This window comes from Rattus norvegicus, chromosome 14 (assembly GCF_021556685.1).
Source record: "Rattus norvegicus strain SHRSP/BbbUtx chromosome 14, alternate assembly SHRSP_T2T, whole genome shotgun sequence".
NCBI classification, from domain to species: Eukaryota; Metazoa; Chordata; class Mammalia; order Rodentia; family Muridae; genus Rattus; species Rattus norvegicus.
In genome coordinates this window covers 71,868,568-71,885,191 of record NC_141547.1, presented here as the reverse complement: position 1 = coordinate 71,885,191, position 16,624 = coordinate 71,868,568, and the positions used below count along the sequence as shown (strand labels likewise).

General features: G+C 46.0%; 1 protein-coding gene across 10 annotated transcripts in view; it reads left to right on the top strand.

Moving 5' to 3' along the window:
- The first annotated feature begins 5,182 nt into the window (after positions 1–5,182).
- Positions 5,183–16,624, top strand: part of Cc2d2a (coiled-coil and C2 domain containing 2A) — an 84,500-nt gene continuing 73,058 nt past the window's right edge. For 3 of the 10 annotated variants that reach the window (XR_015636776.1, XR_015636777.1, XM_087584078.1), the window contains exons 1-5: positions 5,186–5,346; positions 8,611–8,833; positions 11,290–11,346; positions 13,811–13,894; positions 16,210–16,333. Coding sequence is in view for 8 of the 10 variants with exons in the window: in XM_087584078.1 (XP_087440204.1) it covers positions 11,308–11,346; positions 13,811–13,894; positions 16,210–16,333 (247 nt within the window). In the remaining 2 variants the exon portion in view is untranslated. Of the gene's footprint in view, positions 5,347–8,610; positions 8,834–11,289; positions 11,347–13,810; positions 13,895–14,828; positions 14,929–16,209; positions 16,334–16,624 lie in introns of those variants that run through there. The other 7 variants (XM_087584079.1, XM_087584077.1, XM_087584083.1 and 4 more) reach the window with 4 other exon arrangements.

The window sequence follows — 16,624 nt, the reverse complement described above, 5'->3', positions numbered from 1 at the left end:
AACCCATAGGAAATGAGCTTACTGTATTTATAGGTGGTTCATCTAATGAAAAGGCTACATGTATGATTGGATCACTTGTTTATTCTCTTCAGTTTCCCCTGCTTCAGCACAGATTATTAAATTACATGCTGTAGCCACTGTTTTTAAAATTAAAAAAAAATCAAGCTTTTAAGTCATATACTGATAGCCAATGTATGGCCTATGGTTTACAGTTGATTAAAAAGTTTCCCTTTTTAGATACTACTAGCCCTCAAATTATACAATTACTTAATGCTATATTAGAGGCAGGTTTTCTACTTGAAATCAGTGAGTGATGATTTCTGTGTGAATGTCTGACAACTCACTGTCCTTTCAGTGCTCTGGCTCAGACAACTAAACAAAACCATAGACCCAGCTCTTTGAAAATGATAATGGAGTTGATAACACTCCCTCACAAAAAGAGGAAGACTCCATTTGCTTACTTTCAACTCCCATCCTCACCTTACCAGCTCAGGGATTTCTAGTACAACTGTATCTGGATGCTTATGTTTAGGTAAATAAAGCTGGTGAGGGGCTGGAGTGATGGCTTAGTGGTTAAGAGCACTAAGTACTGTTCCTTTATAGGCCATTTAAGAACTCAAACTGGATTGCCTGGACCCCTTAGCAAGGGAGGACAATGATACCAGGCAGATTATAGGCCTTACATAGGAACAGTTAGTCAAAAAAATCTCATTCTTTATATATCCAAAACAATAATGCTGGAGACAATAATTTGGTATAAAAGTCAATTTATAAATACAAGTGCTCAGTGTCCTCAATTTAATCCTTAAGGACTTATCTTAATAAATAATATCTTAACTATATCTTAATAAATAAAAAAGAGGGGAGTTATCCCTGTATGCTAAAATATGCTCCTTTTATTTCAATTTTAAAATTTGGATGCCAAGGAACACTCTGAGTTTATGGCACCCTACAACTAGGCATACTTCTGCCTAGGTGAAATAGAAAGATCCACATATTGGCATGATCCTGTTCAGATATTTTATATGGGGAAGAGGGAATCTTTGTGTTTTTTCTACAGGATGCTACAGGAGTGTGCCAGCTGCCCAAGTGGCTGGTGAGCCATGCTGATCCTGGGAGCATTAAGATTCAGCTCTTGTGGTTCATGTCCCTGAAGTCATTCCTCTGCCCTGAGAGGAAGATGGAAGATTCCCCCTCATCTTTTGTCATCACAGAGATTTTGGCATTGCTGCAGTCAATGTTACCACTGCGTGTGTCCCGCCCCACCGCGGCCTGCACTCCAACCCTCTGTGCACTGCTGCTTTCTGGAGAAGACTGGACTCCAGCTGTTACCCCTGCCCCCCTCATTCCCCTGGTGACTCTTGCTGCCTTAACTGGTGTTGTCATTTTGCAGTCTGTAGCTTCACAGGAATGCCATCTGCGTGAAGCTGCTGTGGACTGGGGAACTCTGCCCTGGTTCTGCAGATCTCAGACACGGTTCCATTGCCTGCTGGTTGTTCCAGAGAAGAATGACCGATCCTGAACTGTCCTGGGAAAGACCTTGGCACTTTCGCTGCTATTGTAGCAGCCATTACTGCTGCAGCCATTGTGTCTGCAGTGTCTGGAGTTACCCTCCCCCAGTCTATTGTTAGGCACACACAGTGGGTGAACTTTCTGGAGTAGTTGCTAACAATTGGGAATTCTAAATTTTATTACAGGAGCGGCTTGACTACGGCCCTTGGTGGTAACAGCTGAGGAGAACCAGTTGAAGTGCCCACTACTTATCGGGAGAGGCTCAACTTCCACAATCTCTTAAATTAATGCCATCTGGCCCCTGCTCTTTCGCCCCTGGGCTCAAGTAAGAGGAATGAGAAGATGACCTGATGTAGCTTCTTCAGTGACGGGCAACTTCCTCTGACCCTTGACCAATCTAAGACATGGTGCCTTGCGGGCAACAAGGTGATCCTATGACAGATAAGGCTGGGGTTCGAGAGGTCGATCCTAAGACAGAGGTGGCTACACCCCGTTTAAATGTACGGGCCAGTCAAATGCTCCTCTGCCCAGTTTCTCCCCCCTAAACACACACGTATAGCCCAGAACGGTGTGTTACAGCATAAGTTCATTCCTAGCCATTGGGGTGCAGTCCTAACTGCAAGAGTGGCTCGCCATGGCCGAGCTGGGCACTCTGTGAGGCATGTTTGATCTCTCTCAGACCACTACTTCCACCTAATGGTCTTTTTTAAAAGAATAACGGGGGAGATGTAGTGAGCCGTATTGGATTTGGGCCTAGACGCTTTGTGACTGCATAGCTCAAGGTGGCTACGTGACTCTGGGCTACATGGCCACAGAGGTTCAACCTTGAAATGATTGCCATACAGACATGAGATTGTTGAACTAAAGCCTCTCCCAGGAAGACCCTGGGAGCAATGACAGGATGTTTCAGCCTGAGCAAAACACCAGATGTCCCTGAGCAGATTCCTGAGAAGGGTTTGACCTTTTCAAAGAACATGTCCCCGGAAGACTGTTGCCTCTTTGTTATAGGAGGATATCTTGCAGTGTAGTGATTCTCCTTATATCCTTGGGCATTTCCCAAACTCCCCACCCTAAGCTTCAGTTCTTGCTTCTATTCCTGCCTCAGAGCTTTAAATGCTGTACATTTCTCTCAATAAATGAGACTGACAACAGAACTTTTGCTTGGTCTCCATCTTCTCTTCACCCCCATTTTGGCCCACAGATAGAAAGCCTCTTCGGGACCCTGAATAACTGGGTCCCCGCTGTCAGGGACACCTGAACGTGCTTTTTGCTTCTTAAAATATCCATGACTTTTATTTCTCATTTCTAAGAATCTCGCATTGTTCTTTTCAAATCTGCCTCACAGTTTTACAGTATCTTACTCTCCCATCATATGTTCAGATTCCCCTTTTGTTCTTAAGCATATGGTTCTAGGCCCCATTTCTTGAGAATGTTAAAATGAATCCAGAAAATGCATTTTTTTTTCTTAGTTCAGCACCACAGAGAAAGACTGAGGAAAAGTGGAGGTATGTACTTGAATGCTTAAGTTTTCCTGAGAAGCTTAGGAAGGGACCTGGTGCATCCTGAGATACATCCAGCTGCACTGGGAACTCAGACCCCTTCTGGTTCAATGTCCCTGTAAAAGAGCACTGCCCCCTTTTCTTCTGGGTAACAGAAGAAGGTGTGGGAGAGTAGAAAGCATCCTTCAGGCAGGAGCTGATGCCGAGGCCATGGAGGGTGCTGCTTACGGGCTTGCTCTTCCCACCCACAATGGGCTGGGCCCTCTCACATCAACCAGTCATTAAGAGAATGTCCTACAGGGTTGCCTACAGCCTAGTCTTACAGAGCATTTCTCAATTGTGGTTCAGTCCATTCCAATGACTGTAGGCTGTATCAAATTGACATAGGACTGGGCCAGCACACACTGTAAGGACCCTACTTCTAAATAATCTCAGATGCTGTGGGACTGGGAGTGAAGATATCAATATAATATGGAGGGCATATCATTTTCTAGGTCTGATACCTACCTGCTTCCCATCACACACACCACACAAACATGCTGACTTACATGTACACTGTACAAACATATGTTAAAAAGTGAACTCTGGGGGGCTGGGGATTTAGCTCAGTGGTAGAGCGCTTACCTAGGAAGCGCAAGGCCCTGGGTTCGGTCCCCAGCTCTGAAAAAAAAAGAACCAAAAAAAAAAAAAGTGAACTCTGGGTTCTCTGGCATGGTAGGACATGCAGACACAGACATGGCTCTCAGAGAAGGGTTATTTACACAGACCCTTCAAAGCAGGAAATGGCTTACAATTCTATAACAGAATATCAGAATGAATATAATTTGTTTCTTAAGCTGGGGAAATGGCTCAATCAATAAAATGCTTGCCCAGAACAAATACGGAGTTCAGGTCCCCAGCACCCACATAAAAGCCAAGTGTCTACAGATATCTATAATCCTAGCACTGGGGAGGCCAAGACAGGCCTGTCAATGAAACTCATTGGCCAACAGTCTCCGAAAACAGCATTCCCCAAACATCAGGCTCCAAAAGAGACCCTTTACTGGGATTTTTTTCCCCTGTAAGGAAGGCTGTGACAGTGAGTATGCTGATGGGTTTAGAATTAAATAATTTGAATTATTTCAGAATATTCTGGATTATAGAGTTGCCCCCTAACCACCCGACTCCAGAGTGACGTAGAGCAGGGGGACATTACATGGTAATAAAGCAGTAGTTGGAAATGCTAGCTTGGGGTCAGTTAGTATGTATCAAAGAGAATTTACACATTTCTGAGGAGCCATTAGCTAGGAATTAGCTAGCTTCAGAGATGCATATAATGAATGTCAGTGCTTTATGACACAGAAAATAGAGGCTAGGAGGTAGTTCCATTGGTAAAGGGCTTATCACGCAATCGTGAGGACCTGGTTTTGAAGGTGGCTGAAGCTCAGCATGGTGGTCCATGTTTGTTCTGTCAGCACCAGGGAGGCTAAGACAAGCAGGAATCTGGAGCTAGGCAGGCAGCCTAGCCTAATCACCAAATGCCAGCTTCCAGTGAGAGACCTTATCTAAGAAACAAAATGGCAGGCTTCTGAGGAACAGCACGTGAGGTTAGGAGGCCATGGTCAGTGGAGTTCCTTGATCTGTGGCTGTCCTTGGTCCGCAGAGGCTCTCGGTCTGCTCGTTACTTTTCTCTCTCCTCGGCCTTTTCTCCTATTTTCTTGCCTTTTTTGAGCCATCATGTTTGTATCCCTGCTGAGTCATGTGTAGTAAAGAATTGGAGAATAAACAGAGCATAGGTTTGTGCGGTCCAGCTTCTGTGCACAGCCAGCAAACATGGAGCTCTGATGCCCGGCCACAGAGTCTTTGCTGGTGATGATTAAACATCTCTTCCACATAACATGGCCCCTCCTGATTCTAAATCACTACTCATGAACACCTTCTGTCCTTTGCCCAACATGCCGTGCAACCCAGAGACACGAGGCAGGGTACTATGCTTCCGAGCCTGAGTCCTCTCTGCTCAACTGCCCAGTTGCTTTCCCTTTGTCTCTTCTCAGCACGTTATTTTTCTCTGCTTGCCAAGCAAGCTCATATTTCAAGACTGAAAAGTAAACTGTCACTTTAAAAGGAAAAAAAAGCAGCCGCCTAGTGACCTTCCCTGGGAACTGGTTGCTAAGCTGGTGTTTTTTTTTTTCCCTGAGACATGGCTGCAGCTTCTCAGGGAACAACCTCCCTTACCCCAGCCCACCCCTTCGCTCATTTCTAAAAGATTCTCTAGCTTGACACAACTGGTCTCTCATCTCGTCCCTCCATCCCAGAGAGTGGAATCTGCAAACTTCGTTTTGTAGAGTGGATTAAGGTAAATCGGTTTTTTAAAAGAAACAGGGCTGCAGAGTGTACTGCTTTCACCTCCTTTCCTTCCGGCTTGGAAAGCAGCCCCTCCCTGTGCCATGAGAGTAGACCGAACGCTTTAACATTAGGGACTCTCAGCTCAGCTCGCTTGCAGTTTTACTCTCTGAATGCAAAGTGGGGGGTGGGGCACTGCAGAGACAGCTTTGGTTTCAGCTGCGGTTTGGTCTCTGGCTTGCAGAAGTGCAAACCGATTGGTTCACAGAGAACCTCGCTGGCCAGTGTGCTGCCAACCGCTAGCTCCATGTTGCTTTTTGGCCCTTCAGTTTAAAATGCTCCAAGGAAGAGGAGGGCGGGCTGGAGGGAGTGCTTGGTGCTGCAAACTTCACTTTTCTTGGTATTGGACAAAGAGCTAGGAACCACAGGCCACCAAGCTCCCAGAAAAGTCTACTAGCCATCAGCTGAACTGATTGTTTTCTTTTTTGCAAATGGGTGCTAAGAAAAGCTAATAAAGTCTAATGAGAAATACATGTCTGCTATTGCAAACGTTTCTACAAATAAATGTAACGACAGTATGTTATATGTAGAGGGGGGACTGTATATGGATAGAGGGAAAATGTGTATATATATATAAATAGTTGACCTAGAGTTCACTTACAGAGTTTTTTATTGAGCATCAATAATACGGCAGACAATGAACTCAGGTTTACAGTGTACAAAAACGATGCAGACCAGGTCCAATGCTGAGAAGCATTGGGGAAGCAGATGTATAAACAGATAAGGAGTGCACATGAGATTAGCACCAAGAGGGATTTGTAAAAAGGTCTAAAGAGCTCTACGCACAGCAGGACTCCTGCCACAGCCCCCCTGAGCAACTGAGCAATCCCACTGAGCAGAGCCTGCCCTCAACAAGTGAAAGGTGTCCCCTCCATCTGATTAAATGACCACACACAGCTGTGTCACTCACCTTGAACTCTAGAAGCCGGGGCTAAAATAACTTGCCGTTACATAATTAATCACAGCTCCTGAGAGTTCCCAGCTTTGAGTGGGCCCTCCCACTGGAAAGGAAAAGCCTCCTCTCTGAAGAGAAAAAGTGAGTATGGTAGAGGGGAGGAGGTTCCAGCAACACTTTAAACAGACAAGGAAAGGCCTTGTCCTGGGCATGGCTGGAGGAAGGGGAGAAGAGACTTGCTTAGGGCTGTGAGGGGTGGGAATAAAAACTAAAGAGAGTAAGGGTGCACAACCCCCTAAGGTGTTTTTTATGATTCTCTTCCTCTCTGAACCGATGTTTCCCCTCTTGATCCCTTCCCCCCAACTGTGACCTCTTATGACCGTTCTTGTTGGAAAAAAGATACTCCAAAGAAACATTTGTGCCTCTCCTTCTGCTATCAGACTATTAAGACAATTAACTCTAAAAATTGTATTTTCTCAGTACCAAGTGCTGGGAGAAGGAAAAGATTGGCTCCAAGTACCAACGTGGAGAATGACTACTCTCCAAAAAAGAGTTCTGACAGCTTGTCAGTGACCTTGCATAAGATACTGGGACAGAGACAATGATGTGTCAGTGATGGAAGGACCACACCTTGACCAAAACTGCTTAGTTATATATCCCTCCTGGTACCTTTTATTCAGACCTAAATTTCACATCAGGACCCAGGAAGACAGACTTTGACATCACTGGACACCTATGTTCCACTTCCCAAAGTCACCATATTATCTCTGACTTGTCCATTATTTTTCTCTTTTGTTGCCCTACTGTGGCCGAGCCTATCTTGTTAGAGTTGCCAACGGTTCTGACCCTAACCCTGGCAACATCTATAATAATAAACCCTACCAGTACAGTGAGCCTGGTCTGTGACAGTCACTTTATTGCAATATTTTCAGTACAGAGCCCATAAGAAACCATCGTCACCTGAGGTAGGAAGTATGATTATGAGTTTACAGAATCGGCTGTGTTATTTCAAGATCACACAGCTGGCAAGATGGGAATTTGAACCCAGGACCATGTTTTTTTTTTTTTCAAACGCCTCACTCTTTAAAGCCATAATTTCTTTGATAATTAATACACCATCCTTAGGAGCAGCATCAATTAAGTGCTTTATATACTACAGCCTTTTTCTCTCAGTTCTTCTCTGTATCTGCTGGGTCATCCCTGGGTTCTTGGATGTGACTATGACAGCTGACTTTAGAGATAGGTCCGTGTGGTCAGATAGCAGTGTCGGTACTTTCCGTTAAAAATGTGTTGTTTTTCTGTCCAATGTAAAACAGATTATTGGCCTTGTGTCGCCTGTGTAATGAGGACACTGCTATAGTGTTTGTGGCTTTCCATTGTAAGTATTTCCACACTAAGGATAGTTTAGAAGAGTGATGGTAAACGTGCTTTAGCAAGACTAAAGTGGGACCAGGGGGAACTTTGGGGCCCCGAAGCTCAGAGGGCAGACTGAGCTTGAGATTTAAAGACTGTGACCTCACATAACTTTGGAAATCTTGGTTTGCTTGGGTCGAAGTTGGCATGCGTCCTACTGAGACCTGCTATGCGTGGGTGAGGAGAACTCATGTGTGGAGGGAACGCAAAGCTCCAGTTCTACACGCCCAGGGCTCCTATTCTGACACTGTCACAGAGTGTATTAACAAGTGAGCATGGCAAATGCGACGACAGGGGCTCATTAAAGCTGAGGGGTGTTTATTCATCTGTTCGGGGCCGGTAGTGCTCGCAGGAGAAATAAATTTTGGTGTCGTTTGATTTCTTTCAAAACTCATTGAAAGGTAATGATGGGGAAAGAATGGGAGAGAGGAACCGCGTCCATTACATCTGTCATTTTCCTCCTAGAGTTTCTTCTTCCACGTACGATTTGTTGTTGATTTATAGAGAGCCCGTTTTCCACGTCCTAAAACACTTTACATTCTTTATTTCCAGCTTCTAAGGACCAGTCGTGTTTGTCAGAGCCATTGATGTCTGAAGGCATCTCCTTGTACATTTCCTGCCCTCTCCAATACCCACACGCACCTCTTTACCTCTGGGTTGGCTGTCTTCCTCTCCCTTCTCTTGTTTTGGAGGGGTCTCCATGGAGGACAACTGACTAGCAGATCATTTGGTTTTTGGTTTTTGGTTTTTCACATGCTAACCCCCGAGAGGGTCGGCAAAACCTGGAGTGAGCTGGCTAAGTGTCCCAATGCAGCTAAGATTTGGCTCCCATAAGATTAAGAAAGGCTTAAGATTTGTCAGACCTGTGCCTAACATTTCTCCTCATCTTCTCTCATTTAATTTTCATAGCATCCTACGGAGCCTTTGAAGGACTCCAGAGTGTGCCTGAATGGATCCGAATAGCAACTGAGCCGTTCATTTGACAAACACACATGAACTGTCTACTGAGTGGCATGGGCAAAGGCTCTGGGGAGAAACAACACACGAAGTGCTTGCTGCTCCTGCTCTCTTGAAGCTCTGTTCTAATGATGACGGGCAGACACTGACATATAACTACAAATGCTGATTGGTGGTGAGTATCATAGCAAAAGAAGTTGTTGTAAGCTACTCACAATGTCCTCAGAGGATTCATAACACAATGGAAAAGGTACTATATAAAGGACTCTCAGGGAAGACCCCTCCCAAAGTGAAGTTACTAGAGACCCAGAGGAACCTTGGTGTGTGTGTGTCTGTGTGTGTGTGTGTCTGTCTGTGTGTGTGTGTGTCTGTGTCTGTGTGTGTGTGTCTGTGTGTGTGTAAAACATAGAGGGGGAAGAGAGAGGCAGAGACAGAGACTAATAGTGTAGCTAGCTTCTAAGAGAAAGCTCTAGGTAGAAGAAACAGCAAGTGCAAAGGCCCTGAGGCCAGAGGGTCCAAGTGCAAATCCATGCAGGGGAACTGTAAGGTTTCAGCACGATTTTGGGTTTCACTCATTGAGCAAAGGAGAGTTATTGGAGGACTGTGAGTGGTGAGATGTCACGCTGTTACTTAAATTTCCAACCATTCAACCTAGCTTCCACGTAGAGACCACTATAGGTGAGCAATGTGGGGAGTGAAGAGTCTGGGCGTTGCCAGGACAATCCATAGGAGAGATGATGGAGCTTGACTTGACCACAGTTTTAGTGCAGAGGTCTTACAGGTGCGGGCCTCGATACACCTGGAAAGCTGACAGGATTTCCCGGGATGGGATGCTAAATTAGCCAGAGCTTCTCAGGGAAATTGAATACTGTATACGCTGTCTCAGAGTAGAGATCATCTTGAGTATTGTCTCCTCTGATGCTGGAGTCCTACTGTGAGCAGTCTACAGTCTGGGAGCCTTGCATGTTGGTAGTGCAGGGCAACAGTCCAAGTCTAAAGGTCTCTGATCCAGGGAAGCCACTATTACTCTCAGTTTAGGTCAAAAGCCTGAGATGAGGGGCTGGGGCTTTGGGACTGGTGTGAGGCCTGGTGTCCTCCTAAGGCCAGAGAGCCTGGGCTTCAGAAGATGGAAACATCCTGGCTACTTAGAGGTTGAGGGATAGGCTAATTCTCCTTTTGTATTTGTTCTCTCTGGATCTTGGATAATTAGATAATTCATTTTGGAAGTGGTTCTTCTCCACCCAGTCCATTCAGACTTAAACACCAATGTAACTTTGGAAATATGCTCCCAGGCACAGAGAATAGTTATTTCTTACATTGTCAGGTTGACATATAAAATTTTCACAGGTAAGCTATATCATAGGAGAATGGTAACAGTTAAGGATAGTTGCAAAGGTTCTGTCCTGGGTAGAAGGGATTTGTTTCCTGTAACAGAAAGTCTGCAGCACAGGCTAATAGGCAAAGGCCAAGGGTTTCATTTAGGACCAAGGGAAGGCATCTGCGACACAACTGCCTATTAAATTCTGAAGAAGTGTCTAAACTCGGGTGTCGATGTGGGAAAGATCAGTGTAGATTTGGTACGTCAGGCCAAGAGTTAGGATTAGCTAGCCGGGAGAGTGAGAGGAGACTGGGTGGACCCTCGGAGCACTCCAGTGTTTGGTGCTGAGATGAGGTGCTGAGGGGTGCTCCAGGAGCGGCGAGTGAGGAAGGTGTTTTGATAACACATCTGACGAGGTTCACAGCACATGAGCAAGAGCACTGGTCATCAGACACAGCAATGCTGGGGTCATCCACAGACCCCAGCGGGAGAGGCACAGGGAATATTAGACACCCCATACCCATAATAATAAAGATTAGCCAAAGGAGTGGTGGGTGTTTCCTGAGAGTTTCTAGAAAGGCTGGAAAATAGAGCAAGAGCGACAAAGAGAAAAGAAGTAAACAGAAGGCATTTTAGTGTGTGTGTGTGTGTGTGTGTGTGTGTGTGTGTAAGGAAAAGACAAACTCTTTAACTCTGAGAGGAATGAGCGTATAAAGTGAGAAGAAATGGTGTCCAGGCACCAGCATAGAGGTGGGAGGTTACAAGATCATGGTCTTAAGGGGCGGTGATGGGACCCATTGACAGCCTCGGTCTGGGCTAAGTGAAAGCAGAGGAGGGATCAGAAAGACCCCCTCACTGTACCATGGGGAAGTGCTGTGACCCAGTGGGGGTGGCAGGAGCTGAGGGGATTTGGCCTCTCTCTGGTTTCACCTCTCTGCTCCTTGAAATGAGCGGATTAAAAATGGAGACTTAGTGGTCAGAGAGGAAGGAGAGCCAGAAAAGTCCTTTGCATTCCAGCTGAGGTCCACCTGACCACCGGGCTGTACTAGGGGCAGAGAGCCTGCATCACTCCTCCTCCTCTTCCTCCTCCTCCTCCTCCTCCTCCCCCTCCTCCTCCTCCTCCTCCTCCCCCTCCTCCTCCTCCTCTTCTTCCTCCTCCTCCTCCTCCTCCTCGAATCCCTGCGGTCTGCAATACTTGTGGTGAACAGTTCAACAAGCAGGTGCATACATAAGCTTCCCAGTCTCTCTCAAGGGCAAGAGAGACATCATTTACTTCACTATGCCTGACCTCTTCCTTGCTGTTTCTCAATCAGGGATCCATTATAGACAAGATGAATCCTGAAGAAGAAAAAGCAAACATAATTTCAGAGGTAAGTTACTGCTCAGCTTCCCCTCAGGGTCCTTTGTGAGTGAGCAAGTTTGGTCTAGCAACAGGCATTTATTGCATGTGTTAAAAGCAATGTTTCAGACAACTTAAATTTAGTATAATCAGACCAGAAGAGTTGTGGGGCGCTGTGCTCTGCACGGTGGCAGATACACTAAGGGTGGAAAAGAGAAGTACGATCCTAGAAAAGCTTGCCTGACTTCAACTCAGTGCTGCCTTGTGTCTTGGTTAAGGTTTTCCTGCTGTGAACAGACACCATGACCAAAGCAACTCTTATAACAGACGAGATTCAACTGGAGCTGTTTGATTTGAACATGTTTGATCATTTGCTGGCCTTCTCCAAGACAGAACTACCTGTTAGACACACCCATTTCAGTTCATTTGCATACTAAATTACCATCCGCTACAGCTGACAAGTACAGAGGCACCCTTAGGCCAACCTTATTTTATCATCTATCAGAACACACACTCCAAGTGTTCTTTATCTGCGTTTGGTGGGGAAGGAGGCAGATAATGAGGGCTATGCAGCCCTGCAGGCACCCCAGGGTCTAATTTCTACCTGAATGTTCCAGACTGTCACCTTTTCATGAACCCAGCACACAGCAGCTCTCACTGTATGCTACTGGGCCCAGTACTGAGAACACCAATTCTAATAAATCTAAGCATTTCTGACTATTGCAAGTTATGAAGGAAATCCTGTTCCCAGAGTCTTGCCATTTCTGACCAGACAAGGGAAGTCACCTACAGTGGAGCGTATGCCCACTCAGCAAAGGCCAAAGTGTCCCTCCAAACACTTACTCCCACTTGAATTAAGGCTCATGGAGGCCTGGGAGCAGTCCTTTTTTTTTTTTTTTTTTTTTTTAGTTTATTTTTGTTTTTTCTGCTTTGGTATTTTACCTGCATATATGACTGTATGAGGGTGTCCAGGGGACTGGAACTAGAGTCACAGACAATTGTGAACACCATGTGGATGCCCCGGGGTTGAACCAGGGTCTCTAGAACAGCAGCCAGAGCTCTTAACCATTGAACTGTCTCTTTAACCCCTGGCGGCACCCTTTACAAAATCACACAGGTTCACTTCAAGCAAGTTGTCAGGTCATTGTGAGACACACACACCTCTGTCTGTTGCTCATTCATTTAACAAATAGCCTCTGGTGGTCTAGTAGTGAAGAGAGTCCTGTGCCTTTGAGCTTGCATTCCATCCTCCCATAACGACCACTGGCCACTTCCCCCATGGACTGAGGATTAGCACACTACTTGAAAACCAAGGATGACCTAGATGTCTCGATAGTTTGTTCAAAGTCTATGAAAACTAATAGTTGGACTTTGAACCATGCTTGCCCACTCGGGCATCACCATCCTCTAGGGCATCTCTCACCTACAAACAGTTCTTTGCTGGTGAGTCTGGGAAAGGACTTCGGGTGGGGCCTCAGTACTCCGAGTAGAGAGCGCTCACCACAAAACAAAAATCCAAGTCATTCTCTGGCTGGGATCTCAGCTCCCTCCTCTGGAAGTGACCTCCATGTCCTGATCCCTGTGGCCAAAGAGGAAGGGAATGAGGGGGAAGGAGAGCATGGATCAGCCACCAGCACCAGGTTTCTACAGTAACATGCAGTTTCTGTGTTCCAGTTCTGCCTCTGTGGATTTGGCGAGGCAGTAAGAGAATCAATGGACTTACTGTAGAGATTGTCTCACTTTGGAACTTGAGCTTTCTGGGTAGCCTAAGCTCGCTGCTTCAGCTCCTGGGTGCAGGACTGCAGGTGTATAGTACACAGTCAACAAATTTTAAGTTTCTCATTCACTCAGAAGTGCTGAGATCCCCATTTATATAATTTCATTACTCGAAAATGTCAGAGCACTTCAGAGATCTTAAGCTCTAACCTCTCAGGTATCAAATGTATAATACATAATGTGAAAATAAAACAGACATCAGCCTTTTCCCTATCCCAAGAGATCTGCTGAAATTCCCTGTGAGTTGAACTTTCCCTGCTAATTCAACTTACAGTGTTCTTTCCTTTTATCCTTACCTGCTACTCAGCCTGGAAAACTGCAAATGAAATCTCAAGCATGAGTCCACTGTCTGTCCCTGCTGCCTCTCCATCTGTCCTGGAAGCTTCACTCAGTAGTCACCTTTGTTAGAATAAGAGTGGGGACCACATCGTACTTCCCTATAACCCACCTGATATGCAGTAGGCCCTCAATAAATGTTGAAAGCACGAATGAGCGCTTGTAACAATAAAAATGAGAGCTTTAAAACCATCCCACTTACAATATTTCACTTCGAGCAGGAATTGTCTAGAGCATGCCTATTTTGGGAAGAGTGGCTGGTGGGTGGCCACTTAGATTTTGTTTACTGTCCCTTTGCTCAACATTAGTGGGTGGTGCTGGGAACTGATGTCAGGGAGGAACTCAATACCTTAAGAGTCTCTTCTCTTCTTGCTTTGACAAAGGACTTCACTGGAGATGGTGTGGACACAGAGGCTGGAAGACAGAAGAAGAATTTGAAGGTACAAAAGAAACAGAAAAAGAAAAGGGTGAGAAGTGATGAGAACCTTTGTCTGTCCAGGCAGAATATTACCGGAACATGTCCCTGAGGGACAGCCTGCCTGCACCTCTGGGGAGCCACACAGGATACACCTGTAATGGCTAATCTTTGCTGTCAGCCTGACACTCGTGGAAAGGGGGAACCTCAACTAAGGAACTGGCCTGTGGGATATCTGTGGAGCATTTGCTTGTGTAATAATTGATGGAGAAGGGTCTGGTCCACTGTGGGCAGTGTATGTATAATAAAGATAGGTGATCATGAGCCTGGCAGCAACACAGTAAGCAGTGTCACTCCCTCCACGATCTCTGCTTCAATTTCTGCCCTCGAGTTCCTGCATTAAATTCCGGCCCTGACTTCCCTCTGTGATGATCCATTACCTAAATACGTAAGATGAAATAAGTCCTTCTCTCCGCAAGTTGCTTTTTGTCACAGGAATAGAAACGTAACTTGAGTGTCCCCACAGAAAACAGCACTCTCATGGGTACCAACTCTTGGCTTACTCCTGGAAGCTGTGAGGCTGGGATGTAAGTGGATGGTCTGATGTGTGAGATGCTGGTTGTGGGACTTAGAGAGAGATTGTACTTGGAATAAAGCTATGACCAGTATTAAAACTTTCTTTCTCTCTGTCTCTGTCTCCTTCTCTCTCTCTCTCCCTCCTTCCCTTCCTACCTTCCTTTCTTTGTTTCTTCCTTTCTTTCTTCCTTCCTGTATGTATGTATGTATGTATGTATGTATGTATTTATTTATTTATTTATTTATTTCCTTTTCTATATATGTATTATCCTGTCTCTTCAAGTCTAGGAAGAAAGCAGCGATTTGAGTGTTGCCACTGATAGACCGTGGCGGGCAGTAGATGGCAGTGCAGGATTGCAAATCTTAAGAGACTCCCTCTTTCTTCTATCCCAAGTCCCAAATTCTGCGTTAGTCTCAGTCAGAGATTAACTCCTGTCTCCCCAGCCTGCAGCCACTGCTCCCCCACCTCTCTGCAGGAGCCCCCTCCTCTGCTGGAAACATTCCTGTAAGGTAACTCTGTTCCCTAATAAAGGAGATGCTTTCCTGGAAAAGAAAGGCAAGAAGGGGGCTGTTATGGACTTGCCTGGAGTAATCATTAAAACAGCCTGGGAGGGAGGGGAAGAAAGCGCCATTTTGAGTTAGCAGTCACATGATGAGACTGCCGGCTGAGAGTGGACCTGGGAGGTGGAGGGGGACTGGAAAAGAAGAGGACTAACCACCCTTCTAGCTCCTGGGAACTGTGCACACTTCCTGCTTCCCAGGAAAGAGAAGACAAGAGCTTCCTGCAGGCTGAATGCAGCCATTTGGGGGAAAGTGCCTGGGGCTGAGGGGAGCTGCAGCAGCACGATGGGGCCACTCTCTGGCCACTCTGGGAGACCGGGGACACCCACAGCCGCATTGTGCCTTAAGCTTTCATCCACCCTTACCAGTTCAGCCTGTTTGTTGCTCTGCAGCCCTGGGCAGGAGACCCTGAGATGTCAGATAAAAAGTGCTTTAGAATCACAGAGTAAACAGGGAGCGACCAGAGATAAAGCTGACTGGCATCTAGGACCGAGTAGTAGAAAGCCACCAGAGGGGTGTAATAACTCAGTGGCTGACTTTCGGAAACCCGAAATGAACCAGCATCCTCCTGAACATTTAGCCTGCTCTAGAACCTTGATGCCAACCAGGGTTTACTCAGCTGTCTACCTCCTTTCGAGTCATCTATTTCCGTCTGTATCCCTCTGCAGCAATTCCTCATACATAACAATGAGTTCACAGAGAGAGGGCAGAGCTTCAGTTCCTTATTCACAGCAATGCTTTTAGAGAATAAGTAGTTAGAGGTTTGCCCAGAGTTCACAGCCAGGCTGAGTTGGCTGTGAGCTTTATGCTGCCTGGCCACACAGACAGCCATACCAGTCCTGCTTCCTCAAGCTTATGAAAATACTATAGGCTATCCTCAGGTACACCCAGTATAGAAACAGAATCAGCCCAGATTAGCCAGTGTAGATTTAAGGTCCTTCCTGTCTATTTGGAGCTGGAGGTGAAGTGTGATTTCCTGCATAGCTTTAAGGTTTTTTTTCCCCTAGCAAATGTGGAAATTATCATATTATTTTGGCATGCCTCAACACTATGGTGGGAAGCCCCCTATTAGCAGCTCAGGCTGACCCCAGTGATCTGAGCAAGAAACCACAGTCTATAATAACATGGATGATACTAGGGCCCATCCCTTCTAAGCGGACCCAACACATCTTGAGAGGAACTGAGTGAGCTAAACTCCAGACATCTCAGAAACCTCTGATCTATTCACAGCCACCCACCACTCCTCCTGAGGAAATGGTGTCAGACAAATTCCAAGATGGTGGGCAGCAGGAAATGGTGGAGGAAGAGCCTGAAACCAACCTCCTGAGCCTGCCAGCCCGGCGGGGCCCCCGAAGTAAGTATCTTGGTTTATTCAGCTGGTAGTATTAACTGCCAACCACGAGCTCAGCACTGAGCACTATGACGCTTGATTAGAGGTATTGTTTTTATGTATGATGAGGGACAAGGTTGCCTGGATGGGACAAAGCAAAGTGAATATAATAATTCTCGGAGGTTGAGTTTTGGAAGCCCCTCTTTAAGGAGGCCTTACCCACTTTGTCGCAGCTCTGTCACAGACTACAAGATAAGACACACAGTTTGGGGGCTTCTCTGTAACAAGGAAAGGTGGCTAGTAGGAACTGAAGTA